The sequence below is a fragment of the Perca flavescens genome, chromosome 10, assembly GCF_004354835.1.
Source record: "Perca flavescens isolate YP-PL-M2 chromosome 10, PFLA_1.0, whole genome shotgun sequence".
In the NCBI taxonomy this organism is placed as follows: Eukaryota; Metazoa; Chordata; class Actinopteri; order Perciformes; family Percidae; genus Perca; species Perca flavescens.
In genome coordinates, this window is record NC_041340.1 from 12,772,892 (window position 1) to 12,789,336 (window position 16,445).

The following is a 16,445-nucleotide window of genomic DNA, read 5'->3' on the forward strand; positions in this document are numbered from 1 at the left end:
AGGAAGATGTCTCTAGCCAACCTTTAGGACTGAGCCACTGTTCTGTGCATGTTTGTGTGTGTGCATGTGAGTGTTGCTTACATAGTCATGGAGTCGTAACTCCATCTCCCAGAGTCAGCTCAGTGTATCCAATTTAATTGGATCATTCCCACTTGACAACACAAACCAACACGGGACCTGGGCAGGGATCAAACCGAACGTTCAATTTCAAGACTATAAAATTCCAACTAATGCAATCTCAATCTTCATCTGTTATGCATAAAGAAAAGAAAATAAATTTAATAAACTGCTGTGAAAGATCCATGTGTGTGTTTAAGTTCTTCTCATTCTTCTTCAGATCATTCTATAAAAACAATTTTCCACCTGCGGGGCAATAGAAAAAAACAACTTCTACTTACAAAGTCAAAATATATGGCAATTTATGGATCAATAAATGAATTGCCTATCCAGCAAAAAACTAACAAACACATACAGCATGTTAGCTAATAGGAATTAAACAAGAATCCCCACTGAGTGTCCCGTCATTCAATGCTTGTGCATCTGATATTATAAAACGTGCAGCAGAATTTGCTCTCTAATAACGTTAAATGATGGAGTTGATGCAAGAATGTATCAATGGATTCATTATGAGAAGCAGGGGTGAGCATGCCCCTCGGGGTGGTCATTTATTAAGAATTAAAAATCCATCTCTCCTTCACCAGGTGCCATAATCACATGAATATTGTCTTTTTACATAAATTTGCAGTCAGGTCTGAATCAAGCAGTAAAGAACATTAATGTTAAAGTCACCGTTTGTCTAAATGATAACTTACCATTACTTTGACATATAAATCAAGCCAGCATGTTAGACAAGGACCAAATATTAGCATGATGATTAATAACGATATAATATATGTTAACAACAAGCCTTTACTGTGGGTGCTTTTAAAGCTTCTTAAAACACAATATAATCCGAAATGAACACGGTTGCAGACGCCAAGGCCGACAGTAAGTGTGATTCTGTTTATAATACATTAGGTGTCCACATGATGGGACGTTTTCCCACATTTACAGTTGGTGCATTCATTCATTTTATGGCCGCATGTAAACTTATGCACAGATGACTAAGCTTACATCTCTCTGACCCTCGTGGACCCTGAGAGCTATGCAAAAAGTATAATTTAAGCTTTTAGCCCTGGGGTTCAAAGTTCTTTCTTCTGGGGTGACCTTTAATGACTACTACTTTACTGCTACTCTTGTCCATGGGAATTATTGACTCTTTGTACATGACGTACTGTAGAAAATTAATAGAGTATAGTTATGAGACTTTGTGATTTGAAAAGTTGAGCTTTAACATAGTGTACTCAAAGTCTATTGTTCAGATATGATTTTCCATAAAACAATATCCTTTCAAATGTGGCTCAGAATAAATGTTACATTCCTTGTGACACTTTGCAAATTAATGTAGATTTAAAAAGTTGATGTAGAGTTAAAGGTGTAGTGGGCAGACAACACCAGCTCCTCATTAGAGGAATTCAGCACTTTTTTAGTGTGATGTACCAATCAACACCCAGTTCAGTTGTGAACTGAACTGTTGTTAGTCTAAAACTGCCTGTAAAATGGAGGCATTTGGGAGATTAAGCTTTGTTTTTTATATCAAACACAACATTACACTATGTTAATTAACCAGGGGAACTATATTCTTATTTCAGTAAAGTGGGCTGTTTATGCTTGCCTGTTCATGGTGACACCAAAACTGTCTATGGAGAAGAACATAGCCTGAATGTCCATTTTCTGTACTTAAGTTTATGGTTTCTGTACAAATAATTTCTTTTATTGTTGACTGTGTTTGTATTATAGCACAGTAACTGTGCATTCGTGTTTTCAGGGCATAGCGGTACCCGCTGAGTCTTATTCTTCAACAAAAGCAGTCAGCTCATGCCTCAGTTGGGGTTGTGACCTGTAGTTTAAGAAACCAGGCCTTAGAGGGATTATGGGATGTTGATGTGTTTATATATCTTGACTTTAAAGGAGCTAGGTTATACAGAAGGGATCAGCATGCAGAAACATTATCTTCTCTTAAACCCCTCTGTTGTAAACTTGGCAGATTTGATATGCCAACAGACACGCACTACATGCTGGCACATTATCAGCTGCTGACCAAATGTGACCTGATGAAAGCAGGCACTAGTTATACATCATAACTCTATTTCTAAGCACATAGGCTGAGCCCTCTGATATGTCTCTCATTGGAACAGTTTGACATGTTGGGATGTAAGATAATTCTTTTACTTGCAGAGAGTTAAATGAGATACCACTCTCATATCTGTCTGTTAGACATGAAGCTGTAGCTAGCAACTGGTTAGCTTAGCTTAGCTTAGCAAAGACTGGAAACCGGGGGAAACCGCTAGCCCGGCTTAGTCCACAGGTAACAAAATCTGCCTACAAGTGCCTCCAAAGCAAGCCAAGCAAGGTGTTACTTTATACTTTGTTTAATCGTACAAAAGTAAAAGTACCAAAGTGTATAAAAGACAATTTCTGGTTTTTACAGGGGGGTTATGTGCAAGATTTCTTTGGTGCGATCAGTGAGTCTTGTCCTTGTCCTCAAATCTCTGCGCTTGGCCAACAAATAGTTCCGCAGTGGCCTTTAGAGATGCTAGTAGGCAGATTTTGTTACCTTAGGACAGAGCCAGGCTAGCTCGGTTTCTTCCTGCTTTCAGTCTTTATGCTAAGCAAAGATAACCGGCTGCTGTACAGACATGTGAGAGGTGTAGAGGACATCTCCAGCTCTCTGTGTCTCAGCAGGGCAAGGCATATAATTAACGACCCTTCCCACCCCAGTCAGCACCTGTTCAACCTCCTGCTCTCTGGCAGGTGGTACAGGTGCATAAAGAGACAAACACACTCAAAAACAGTTTCTTCCCCTGGGCCATTAGAACTCATAATTCCTGCAAATAACATTACCTGGCAACATGGAAAAACTTTTAAATATGAAATACATTGCTATTTTATCCCATGACTGACCCCCTCTCATGTGCAATTCTTATATCTTATTTATCTATTTATTTAATACTTATGTCCTGAATGTATGTGATGTCTTGTTTTGTTTTTATTGTTAAAACTGTCTTTCACTGAACAGAAGAGCTCTCCAAATTTCAATGTATGTTACCATGTTCAATGACAATAAAGGATATCTATCTATCCATCCATCCATCCATCCATCAATCAAACTCTGGGCAAAAAATCTAATAATTTCAAAAATTGCATAAATCTTTCACCTATACTAAAATGTGCATTTATGTGCTCAGCCAATCAGGATGAAGCTAGTCAACCCCAAGGGGGCTGGATGAGGATTACTAACTCTTCAGTAACTCGTGGAACAGAGAGGCAACTCCTTAAAGGGGTTACCACATATACTGTAAACATCCTGACCTCCTGTGTACAGTCAGACAAGGATGACTTACAGCCCCCACGGGCCCCACACAGGTACGTATAAAAGCATACACACGTCATCATCCTTTGGACACATTTGCCATTTCCAAACCTTTACTTAAGCAAGAAAATGAGCTAACAGCACATTATTCATTATAATTGCCTGGGGGAGTAGATGCAGAGGAGGGGAAGCTCTAGACATTCAAACATTGACGCATCGGGAACTGCCCAGTGCGATGAGAACAACTTCTCCCGTGCTGATGCTCAACGACTTGCTCAAGGGCAGCGGAGGGGGAGGAAACACTGTTACTCATGCATCCTCCTACACACATTTTGTTCTAGCCAGTCTGTGGATTCAAGGCAACAACCAAAAAAGGTTCTGTAACCTTTAGGTGGCTGTTTCTCCCACCTCTAAACATGTAGGCAGCTATACCTTACTTACAGTATATCTTCCAACCACAAAAAGTGTCAACGTAAGTCTAACAAGTTAATTTTTTATGAGCTGTGGGATAGAAATTCCCACATCAATATATTCCCTGTACAACACAACACATTTCTGTGCGGGACTGTGTTATCTGTTTGGCAGCATGTAGCATGTTTTCTGTGGTACCTGGTATGGGCTGCTGTCCAGTCATGCTTATCGGAGGCATTCCCAGGTTGCTCATGGCTGTTGCCCAGGCGCTGGGGTCTGACATGGGCATTGTCATGGAGTTAGAAGCCATGGTCATGTTATGGTTTGCAACTGGAGAGAGATACACACAAGAGGAAAGAAAGAGTGAGATTTAAAATTCCCTTTTCGGATCGTTATTCGAGTTCCCCCCCCAAAAAAAGGAAAGCCCAGGGTCAAAACCATAATTACATTTAAGGTGGCTTTCGTTTGTGACAAAATTTCACACCTCACTGACACAAGTGCGTTGTGATCTCCACCCCCATTTCAATTCTGTCACCCTGCTTTCAGCCTAACAGCCAAAACACACCGGGCGCGTAAGCGTCACATATAGCAGCGTAGCTATTTTTATTTTCGGCGCCAATGTTATCCACACACACACACACACACACACACACACACACACACACACACCAAACAATTACCACAGTTTTCCCCACTCAGCCTGTCTCTTTCTATCAGAGCGAGAGCGAGAGCGAGCCGAGAGGAGAAAGCTCGCTATGTGATCTGCACGTAGAAATACGTGTCCGGTGAGAATGGCCAGGCACACGATCAGGCACGTATCTATGCTACGCAACACTTACGCACCCGGTGTGTTCCAGCTGTGAGTCTGTATTGACTTTTACAACACATTCACGTCATTTACAATACTTTCCTCTTCATTGTTCAACTACCGCACAGAGGTTCAACAGCCCGGCCTCTTGGCACTTCCTGTCTCAGTGACCTATGACCTCTGCTCAAAAGGCTGCAGCTGCTCGGACTGACAATGCTGTCACACACCTGTACAGACACATACACTCTAAACTCTTCCACGAAAAGTTTTCATGACAACATCTGGCCCAAGAATACTGCAACTGAAAAACAGAGCACATTTTCAACTGCTAAAAGTCAAATTTTGGACAGTAAGTTAAAGATAAAAGTAAAAAATCCTTAGCTTTTACTTCTACTCATAAATGTAAGAAAAAGACATTTATAAAATGTCTCACAACTTAAAAACAATCAAGTTGTTTAAGAGTACATCCCATTTTTTGTTTGATGTAACATGTTAAAGAGTGAGTGATAAAATAATATTCTTGGTCATGGTGAATAATAGGTTAGCTGAAGTGTATGAAGAATATGTGTGATAGTAGTTAGGGTAGTTTTAGCCAAGTATTTGTATATGATTTGAACATTTTATCCTTTTTTGTATTTATTAGTGGTGCTAACAACATGTGGCATTCATTGTCTGGCCTTGGCAATGTGGTATTATAATCTCCAGTTTGCTTTTTTTCTTCTTTTCCTTTCAGCCTATTTCCTATTAGGATATATTAGGTCAGGCCTATATCTTCTTTTTTTCTTTCTTTCTTTTTATTGCAAACAAAATAATAAAATTAAATATAAAAACACAATAAGTGCATAGCAACACACCAAAAGGAAAAACAATATGTTCAATCTGGCCAAAATGGAGCGGGGAGAAGCCAAAGCTTGTGTTTTTTCCCACCCCTCATTCAACTTTAAATACTTCCTGTATATATTATATATTTTGCATATGTATGCATCATCAACAATCCATTACCCTAATCACCCACCAGTACAATCAGTATAATAACCCACAATATATATATATATATATATATATATATATATATATATATATATATATATATATATATATATATATATATTATATATATATAAGGATTTTACACAAATTAAAGAAACCTTAAATAATGAATAATAAATGATGATGTTTTCGCTGATACTTTTAATAATTAATGGAGCAGATGTATGATAAATCATAGTCTGATCTTTGTTTCATTGGCTACATGGTATCACTTGAGATCTTCTATTAAAGTTCACTCTGACACAGTTTCTTGATAAATGTGTTATATTCCTCACACTTAAAACATGTTCAACTTCTAAATTGACCTTTTACAGTAGTGGAATCATTTAAAGTTTAATAAATACAAGACCTGACCAAAGTTAAACTTGACACACAATACACAAAGGCATAAAGCAGTGTACATATAACATTGCCTCAGAGCAAAGTTTCAAATGCATTCATTTTATCTGAGGCATAAAACACTGAAAAATCTCCAAGCTACCACTACAAATACACATCAGCTGCCACACAAAACCTCAGGCTTGTGGTTCTCTGCCAAATCCTAAGTCTTGCATAGAAAGGCAAATTCAGATCCCCATAGATAAAAACCCTGCAGTAAAGTCAACAAGAACACATCATACATCCACCGGCAGCTCATTCTCCTGATCTGTAGTTCATATCACAGCTCTAAGTACTCTTACAACTCTTGCTGGTTGAGCTCCTGCTGGCAGACCTGTAAATTACCAAGGTGCAGCAGCTGCTGGCTGAGCCACAAGCCTGTCCTCCTTTTTCCTGACACTTAGTTTAACTGTTGTAACCCAAACCAGCACTGAACAGCAATGGAATTTTACCCATTGCTAAAAAGTGGTTTTAAAGTTTTTCCCAACTGCTGGTTTAATTCTACTCACAGTGTGTGTGTGTGTGTGTGTGTGTGTGTGTGTGTGTGTGTGTGTGTGTGTGTGCCCCGGCCTGTTCATGTTGGCAGCAGTTTGTACTATATACTGTATATCAACACACTCGGCTCAGCAAATTCACACTCGCACTGACAGGACAACACCAAGAAGCTTCTTGTGCTGCTTTTCTTCAGATATGCTGGAGAGATGTTTACAGACAAAGCAGCAATATGTTTTCCACAGGACATAAACATGATAGTGTAATTATGATATTTTAACCATAAACATTTCAAGGACCCCAACAACTTGACTATTTATATGTAATTGTTATGATTAAGGGGGAGTGGTGGCCTAGAGGTTAAAGAAGCGAGCTTGTGACCGGGAGGTCGCCGGACCAATCCCCAGACCGACAGGATAAAATCAGGGTGGGGAAAGTGAAAGAGCAGTGCTTGTACCTCCCTCATTACCACCACTGAGGTACCCTTGAGCAAGGCCCTTAACCCCAACTGCTCCAATGGAGCTGCTCAGTGGCCAGAAGATCAGACTTACTGGGCAGCTTCCAGGTTGTGTAACTGTGTTCATGTGATAGGTTGTCGTTGCAAATGAGAATTTGTTCTCAATCGACTTACCTGGATAAATAAAAAAAATAAATTAACTAGCAGCTTTGCATTTTATAGCGTTATAGGCAATAGTGTGGGCTTTGACAAAAGGGAAACTATCAGTAACAGCATGCTTGTCATATAGCAACAGGCCTGTTTTACATTGCCTTTCATTCTGCTAATTACTATTCTTCTAAAAATTCCATTAACACAACAACAGCGTCCCTGCTCAGACCCACTCTATGTTGCCATGGAGAGGTCCGATAACGCACTGATTGCTGTGGTGTCGCTATGTTAATGTTCCCGACAGGAGCTTCACAGGCCTGTTAACTGCTTACAACCCTATTAGCTGTCCTGCTGACTGGGTGGCAGTACACTCAGAGGAGAGATAATACAGTGGGAGGAGAGGAGTGGTAAAACATAAAGCTTTACTACACATCCATGATCTCTGTGATGCAGGTTTACAACACAGGGAGTGATAGGATTCCAAATGAAAACTAATGCAGGGTTTAACAATAGACTGGCAGTAGAACGCTGATTTGGACTGGAAAAGAGGTCAGAAATTGGCCCAGTTGGGCATGTGCCCAGAAATAGTTTCCTGACTATTATTTCTCACCTTGTGACGCTGTTATCTTTCCTCTGCGATCTACCCACTCTCCACTTTCTTACGTATTTTTTAACAAACAAGACTGCGTGCCAGCTCAGAATTAGTCAGAGCGTAGTGTGGTGCATTTGTGGGCCTGCTACTTTTGAATACAAAGCAAGAAAAGCATCAGTTACCCATTAGATGAAAACAATGAATCAATAATCACGAGGTTTGTACCATTTGTCAGCAATAAGGTGCTCAGAGCTGGCTAAGTTGCCAAATACACATGCCAATAATGGCAACAAATGCCAGCAAATGTTGGCAGTAACACCTACAGTAAGCCTGAGTGATTGTAAAGTGACTAGTTGACAACCATCTTCAGTAAATGAATAATGCGTTAGCAAGATGACTATGCACTCTTGGTTTGTATTTGCAATCACACAAGCCATTAGTAGGTCAACTTAGTTGGCACCACTATAGTACAAAATGTTTACATATCAAGCCATCAATCTTAAACTATTTATCCTTCATTACATTCTTTACATTGAGCTACTGTATAAAAACACAATATTAGTTATATAAATTGTTTACAATACAAAAATGGAGCTTTTAACTCCCATCTCCCAACATAAATGACCACCTGTATCCTAGGTGGAATTACATTACCCATGTTCAATTGTCAAGCGAATTTTAAGCAAACTTTTGAAATGTCATAAAAAAGAAATGCAAATTAGTTAGTGTTTTAATATCACATTTAGTACCTCAACTTGTTTTCAACAAAGGCAAAAACCCTTCAAGCAAACGCAAAAACTTTACTGCACAAATTTAACAAGTTTAATTGAATGTTGATGTTTCCATCTAGCTTTTTAATTGACATACTTCAAAATGTGCATAGAAGTAGGTGAATGGAAAGAAGGCTATACTGAGATATCTCCAAAACAAAATGAGCAAACATAATCTGCTGAAGAAGATATGGTTAAAAGCTAGTGAGTGGACCTTGAGCTAAGATTATTTATCAAACTTGTTTTTTGTCATGGTCTGAGTTTACACAAATGTGGTGTTAACCATCTCTGTGCCCCAATGTACAATTAATAAAAGAACACAAGTAAATTACTGTTTTATGTATGCCCTCAGGCAATATATAAGAAGCTCTTTCTCTGAAATGAAATTTGCATTTGTTTTCAAAGATGGCCTACTCTCTGTATCGGTGTATAAACCTTCCTCACATGGTGGCACTATACTTATTCTAATCATGTTTGAATGGAACTCATGAATCATTCCTTTTGCCTAAATATCTCATTTGAAGCACTTAAACATGAAGGTTTCAATGTCACTGATGCACAAAGTAATTGGATCCATTTCTCTAGTTGCTTTAAGATTTGGTAGCTGTATTTTGCACAACTCAATGACTGTGTTTTTATGAGAGATCTTTGCTGATCAATTAACTATTGATGGAGTTGGATGGAGTGCCCTTTTGTATCTATAGAAAGAACAAATCAGGTATAATTGTACAAACTGCACAAAAACCATGTGCATCTCAATACAATAGAGACAAACAAAGACAACGAACATAAACATAGACTGCAAACTATTTAATATTACACCAGCAAAGTCATATCTAAAAGAGTGCATCTGCATCTATTTGATGTTATTTGATCTGTCAGATATTTGCTTTTCATTTCATCATGCTCAAATCCTACATCAACTGTCAGAAACAAGAGACAGTCCCAGCCAGTAATGTGCAAAACCAATTCACCCAAAGAGCCATCTTCATTCTATGAAGCTATGTGTCTCATTAACAGAGTTACGGTTGAAAGCCCCTTACTTTTAAGCTTGTGATTCAAGGGGAGATTATTATAACAGGGTCAAGGTGAAGACAAAGTCTTATAGATACTGATAATGAGTCGAAATGCATAAAGTGAGAGGCATCTGGGAAATTTCTCATATGATGAGTCTCAGCTGGTTGCCACTATTTGAGTTTGGTTTGTCCAATTTAACATGCGGTACCATACTGTTCTACGGAATTATTTCTGTGAGTCATGAATGATTAATTCAGATTGACTCAGACAACGAAAAAGTAATTGAGAGACCGGAAAATAATGTTTATAATGTTAATTAATGTGAAAACTCAGTGGGAGTAATACAGTCTGTTCTGCTCTTTATGCTAAGCTAAGCTAATCATCGTCTTGGTATAGCCAAGTTGATGTAACTTGAGGCAGTGTTGCTTGGCTGGGGAACTGCACGATCCAAATTCTCCTCAAAACTTGCCATTTTCAGCGTGTAACGTGCTAGCTCGAAGTTTGTTGTTTCTAGAAGCAAACAGAGTTTGAGAACAGCAACACACAGAGAGCGGAAGGTGAGGGATATCCGACGCGTTAGCCACGCACAGGATATCAGGCAATTATCCTGGAAATATACTTCTGTTCATCCAGACTACATTCCTCCTACCGTCCTTTGTATGTCAATCAGCTAACCATGACCTCTTCTCTAAAGACAACAGACTGATATCACAACACAAGTTACATTGCATATTTCATAAGGCAGAAACAAATTCTTCCGTGCTCGTCATGTGTGAATTTTCATGACTTACATTTCGTGTCAGATATGTAAAACGTCAACTCACGAGCTGAGTCTTCTTGTTTGAATTCGCTGATCTTGTGAGCCAAGTCAGCAGTATTTCAGCCTACACTCTAAAAACTCCTGGGTTTAAAAGTGACCAACTAATTTCTGGGTTATTTCAACCCAGAAAATTGGGTTACTCTTTTTGACCCAACTTCTGGGTTAAATACCTGACCAAATTTTTTGTTAAAATAACCCAATATTGTAGTTAAAATAACCCAACTTCTGGGTCAAAAGAACAACCCCATTTTCTGGGTTGAAATAACCCAGAAATTAGTACAACACACAAGTGTGATTGTTCATATTATAAACTATGTTGACATGATAATATAATAACTCCATAAAATACACCCCTCCAACAAAAAATACATTTAATATATATATATATCTATCTATCTATCTATCTATCTATCTATATATATATATATATATATATATATATATATATATATATATATATATATATATATATATATATATATATGTAGAGAGAGAGAGAGAGAGAGAGAGAGAGAACCCCATAACCCAAAACATGGGTTACTCTTTGAAAAATAACACAGCAACCCAAACAATCCAGGAATTGGGTCAAAATATTAGCCCTATAACCCATAAAATGGGTTACTCTTTGAAAAAATAACCCATCATTTTAACCCAACACAAATAACCCAGACACTGGGTTGAAGAAATAACCCAGGAGTTTTTACAGTGTACTATCAACATTACACAGTAAATATTGTTTTGTTTTTAAGTGCAACAATTCAGTGAGTGTGGTTGGCCTGAAGTGGTAAAGGATTTTCCTGCAGTATATAACATTTGATTTCTCTGCCTCTGATCATAACATTTCCTTTCCATTTTAGAGTGTACCCTCTCTGCTAAACAGGGTTTTCTGTCAATGTGGCCCCACAGCCAATTGCTTTCAATCCACTGACATTTTCTTTGCACTGTGGTAGTCAGCAGCCAGCAGAGGGTGCATTAATTATTAAATATACAGTTTAAGCAACAGGTAGGAATCTTAAGGTTCAGTATTCATTTTTTTAATCTTGCGTCTGCATGCTCACAGAGTGTTTGAACTTAAACTGCTCTTCAATGAAGCTGCAGCTCACAGTTCAACAGAACTTATTCTCTTGTGATTGGCACATTTAATACATGCATGCAGGATTATGGCTTTTGACAAGGTGTCTGCAATATTTTGCACATGAAGTTTATTATGTCATGTATCCTTTTATAATAATTGATATTGACAGGTCCTTCTGAACAGACTCTGTCTGGTTAAAATTTATTTGATGGGAAGTTGATTCCCCCTGTGCCCCAGAGTCATGAGCTCGTGAACTCTGAGGATTGATTTCAGACTAAGGCTTTACTGATCCCCCGGACTCTCCTGATTGGCCTTTAGCTCCACTAAACGCTCCCTCAGGGGAGTGAGGCTGATAGGAAATGAAGCCATTTTAAGGCCTATTGGCTGTAAACCTCCCTATCCAGAGTGAGAAGCTGGGGACCATTTTGTTAACAATGAGCAAGCTTTCAATAGCAAACCGAGAGAAAGCGAGAGGCGGAAAAGAGGGAGAAGTTTGACTGAGATAGGGAGAGAGAAACAAAGGGGGAAGCTGATGACAGAAGTATAATAAATACAAAATGACAGGCAATATCTCTCTTGGCTTTGTTTGATATACTGTATATATAACTGCACTACTCTATGAATAAGCTAATTTTTTTAAAATACAAATAAATAAAACACCCCATTCCCAACCCACATAATTCACCATATACATATTCTAAAAGAAAATGTGTATAAGAGAATTTGTTTGAATTCACATAATTGGGGTGGTGGGGGTGTAGATCTTTATTCAGTATTAGTTAGTTGAGGTAAGGAGACATTTGATCATTTACATGGAAAGAGAAACCCTTTGGAGAAATCCTTAATCATGAAAACACACAGCAGGCACAATAAAATGCACGGATTGCAAAACTGCCTTCTAGTAGTGGATGGCTTTTTGACCTTACTGAGAGTGTGTGTGTGTGTGTGTCTTTATACATCCTCCTCACCTACAGACAACATCAGCACAACCAAGCAAGTAAAACTACATCAGCACAAAACTCGAATCATCAACAGGAGCAATCCATCACAAATTTAACTGAGTCAGAGTGGAGTGTGTCCATGTGAAAACAACTGTAAGGAAAGATTAAACTCTCACACCTATCTCATTAAACATTTTGCATTTACAGTAGTTTTTGGGCAAACATAATGCAGCCCAGGACGTTTTTCTATAAGAAAAAGTAACTGAAAAACGTTGTTAATGAACATTTTGTGATGGCATTAAGTTTATCACAAACTGTTAAATAGCTGCATAAGAACACAGTAATTTGTTTAAAATATTACTGCACACACACACACAGGAAAGTAAACACAGCTGCTCTTACACAATTTTCAATATACATGTATGCTGGTCAATCAAACACTCCACCTTCTTCCCTGGTGCACGAACACAGACACAAATTACTCATGTTTTATATCTTCCCTTCCCCACTGCTTTGATCTGTTACTTACAGCACAATAAAACCAGCGGGGGTCAAGTAATTAGAGCTGTGTTGTGTAAGACCTACAATCTATCATTATATATAGAGCTTGGGTTTGCATAAGCACAACAAGAAGAAAAAAAACCAAGCAAAAGAAGCAGCCAAAGACCATGAAGACATTGACACTGCTTTTCATGGAAGCTATCTCAGGATCTCAGAGTGAAATCCCACTCCTCCAAGTGAAACCCCAACTAGTGGTTTTGTTGCATTATGAGATGAAGATTACTGACTGAGTCTGACTGTGTCATGTACAGTATGGAGTGTAGGTAGCACCACAACCACCAGACATATTATTACTGTAACAGGGATTGCATCTGCCGGAACAACATGCGCATCAGTTGTGTAATGCATTAAACTAACTGTAATGCATCTGCTCAAAAACTTAAAAACTACAAAATCTGGATCTGTGTTGACCACATATTTCTGTGTGAACAAAAATTCTGCCACGTAGAGTAATTTTCTGAAAGGCATGATTTTCTACTTGTAAATAATCTATCTTGCCTGATCTTTTTAGATGACAAAAATACATTATGCAAGTTCTGGTTCTGGTTCCATTTGTATTACATTAAACTTCTCTTTCTAAATGAGAGTAGAAAGGCAGACATAAAAGGAGAAAGACTTCCTAAGGCATACCCTTTTGTTGGTATCAATTCCCTTTTCTATTGAATTGAATTGAATTGAAAAACTTTATTAATCCCGATAGGGAAACTGGTTTGCCACCAACCATACAGCAATCGAACACAATACACAACTAACAGACAAATAAATAAATAAATAATTCTGCATTAGGAGACTAATAGACCCTGATAAAGAGACACAATTTTAAGAAAAAATCAATTTCACAATACATGAATGTAAAAAACAAACACTATAGAAGACAAGAATAATATCCAACAGTAAACAGTGTTGGTTAAAATATCTAACCGCTGCAGGAACCAAAGACCTTCTCATGCGCTCACTAGAGCATCGAGGCACTACCAATCGCTCACTGAAAGAGCTTCTGAGTCCTTTGAACAAATTGTATAGTGGATGGCTTTCAAAAAGCAGGACAATTTTTAGTTTTGAACTAATCCTCTTCTCTACAGTAACCTCCAGTACATCCGGGTTAAGACCAATAACTGAACCAGCTCTCTTGATTAACATGTTTATCATATTTTTGTCCTCAACAGATATACTGCCCCCAGCACAGTACAGCATAAAAAAGAACACTAGCCAAAATCCCTTGATAAAAAACATTTAAGAGCTTTGTGCTGATGTTGAATGATCTAAGTTTTCTCAAAAAGAACAATCTCGACTGAGCCTTCTTCATTAGGACATTCGTATTCTCCTTCCAGTTTAATTTTTCATCCAGATGTACACCTAAAAATGTATATGACTGCACAATTTCAATCAACTGGCCATTAATTGTAACTGAAAGGACCTTCTCTTTTTTCTTTCTAAAATCAATAACAAGTTCTTTGGTCTTTCCTACGTTCAGTTTCATAAAGTTTGACTCACACCAGGTGGCAAAAGACTGCACCTCCCTTCTGTAGGCAAGATCATCACCCTGATTAAGTAGACCCACTAAAGCAGTGTCATCCCAACAAGATGGCTGACTATGCCTGTAGTCAGCAGTATAAAGTGAAAATAAAAAGGGGGATAAAACTGTGCCCTGAGGTGCTAGAGTATTAGTTAGAATGGTATCAGAATGTAGATATACATCAAAGGTCCATTTTTAGATGAGTGGAACACAAATTCTCTTCTTGGTTTTTGTTTTCGGGGGGGGGACAGCATTTGTCCATACATTGAAGCAGGACCTTTCTTTTTATTGGGCTGAGGAGGCAGAGAGGGTGCAGATATTCCCTTGATGTTTGTGGTTGTGTGCGTGTGACGGAGAGAGAGAGAGAGAGAGAGAGAGAGAGAGAGAGAGAGAGAGAGAGATAGATAATAGACACAGGGAGGAAAAAGCCTGAGTTCTCTTACATCAATATAAATCTCCTCCAGCTCTGCACTTCAAACAATCAGCAGTGCATTATGAGGTTTGAGATGGACCAATTGATTGATCCTTTCTCCTTCTACCCTTGAGGGTCTACTGCCAGCAAATGTGTCTTCATCCCCCACAATTAATCTAATCAGCCTTAATAAAAGCATCCATTACCGAGGCAGCAGCATCGACAGGCAGGGGCAGGATGTTTACTGATGAATAATCAAACACAGGAAGATACTGATTGGTCTTATGATCCAAACAACCTCCAAAGCTGCCACATCACTGACCATGTATTCTGCCAGTGAGCTACTCCGTGTTCTTTCAATCAAAGTGTTCAAAAAATGTTCAGCCTGTAAACCAGCCAGTTTTATCTTAATCCTCCACAGCCAGTCAATGGTTCACAAAAATACTCCTAGGCAGAAATACCATACTTGATTTCTCAGCATACAGTGCATACATACAAATATATTACATTAAGTTAAACGGCAATGGTGACTCACTTTCTACCACTGAACTTCCAGCAGAATCAACACACAATTATTAAAAACAAAAAAAAGACAAGGATGATAATAGATGCTGCTTTGTAACACAAACCCTGCCATGGCTTACAGGGTTTATGTTCCCTCAGCAGCTTAAATGGGGAAAAACACAACTTCAGGCAATGTGAACACTGGGGAACAGGTAATTCTGCTATGTTCACTCTCTGTTTTGTTTTTGATGAGTAAAACCACTCAGGCTAATACCTTCAGGAATCCAGCAAGAAAAACAAGTGAGTCTGGAGACACCACCTACGAAATTGTGAATATGCCGCAGACACAAATGTCTTTTATTTTAATAAACGGAACAAAAAAAGTAATTCAGCAACCTGTAAGCAGCTGTGTTTTGGGACTTCTTCAGGTTTTGACGTTTTATTTTCCATATTTTTTACTCCCAAATAATTTTTCATTTTCTAGGATGCCTGTGGCCCAGCTTGAGTCAGTTTCTGCTCTGACAACAGAACCTGCTTAGCCCGCTCTATAACCACGAGAAATAAACAAGATTGCATGTGGGCAGTACTGCAGTGAGGGGGATAACATGCTATGTAGAGAATTTGTTGGGGTTGACATAAAGCATGTCTGGGGCAGCAGGAGCCTAGAGATTAGAGAAGTGGACTTGTGACTGAAAGCAACTTCTTTGAATTTCTAGATCAACAGGGAAAATGTGGGAGGAGAGACAAAACAACTAATACTCTCACCTTCCTCAAATACCATCGATTAGGCCTTGATGAAGGTAACTTTATCGCCGGCTGCTGTAGTGGAGCTGCTGCAGTGGAGCTGCTTCAGGCCCAAAGGTGGAAGACTTGGCTGCTCAGTTTGAAAGTGTGCAGCATGAACTTAAAGGAACCAAGAGTAAGCATGTCCAGGCAAGCTTTTACTGGTTTAATTAAATAATTAAAGTAAGTAAAAAATAAACCACCTTTATATTATAATTCTCTAGTACTTGAGTGTTGGACGGATATATTTTCCTGTACACGGAAGTAGCGTTTATAGGATCTTCATTACCCAAAAG

At 38.5% G+C, this 16,445-nt stretch overlaps 1 protein-coding gene across 2 annotated transcripts in view; it reads right to left on the reverse strand.

The window, feature by feature from the left end:
• The window catches only part of LOC114562295 (ecto-NOX disulfide-thiol exchanger 2-like), a 196,901-nt gene that overhangs the window by 91,144 nt on the left and 89,312 nt on the right, over positions 1–16,445 (reverse strand). For both annotated transcript variants that reach the window (XM_028588625.1, XM_028588624.1), the window contains one exon: positions 4,022–4,153. In XM_028588625.1, the coding sequence (XP_028444426.1) occupies positions 4,022–4,153 (132 nt within the window). The remainder of the gene's footprint in view (positions 1–4,021; positions 4,154–16,445) is intronic.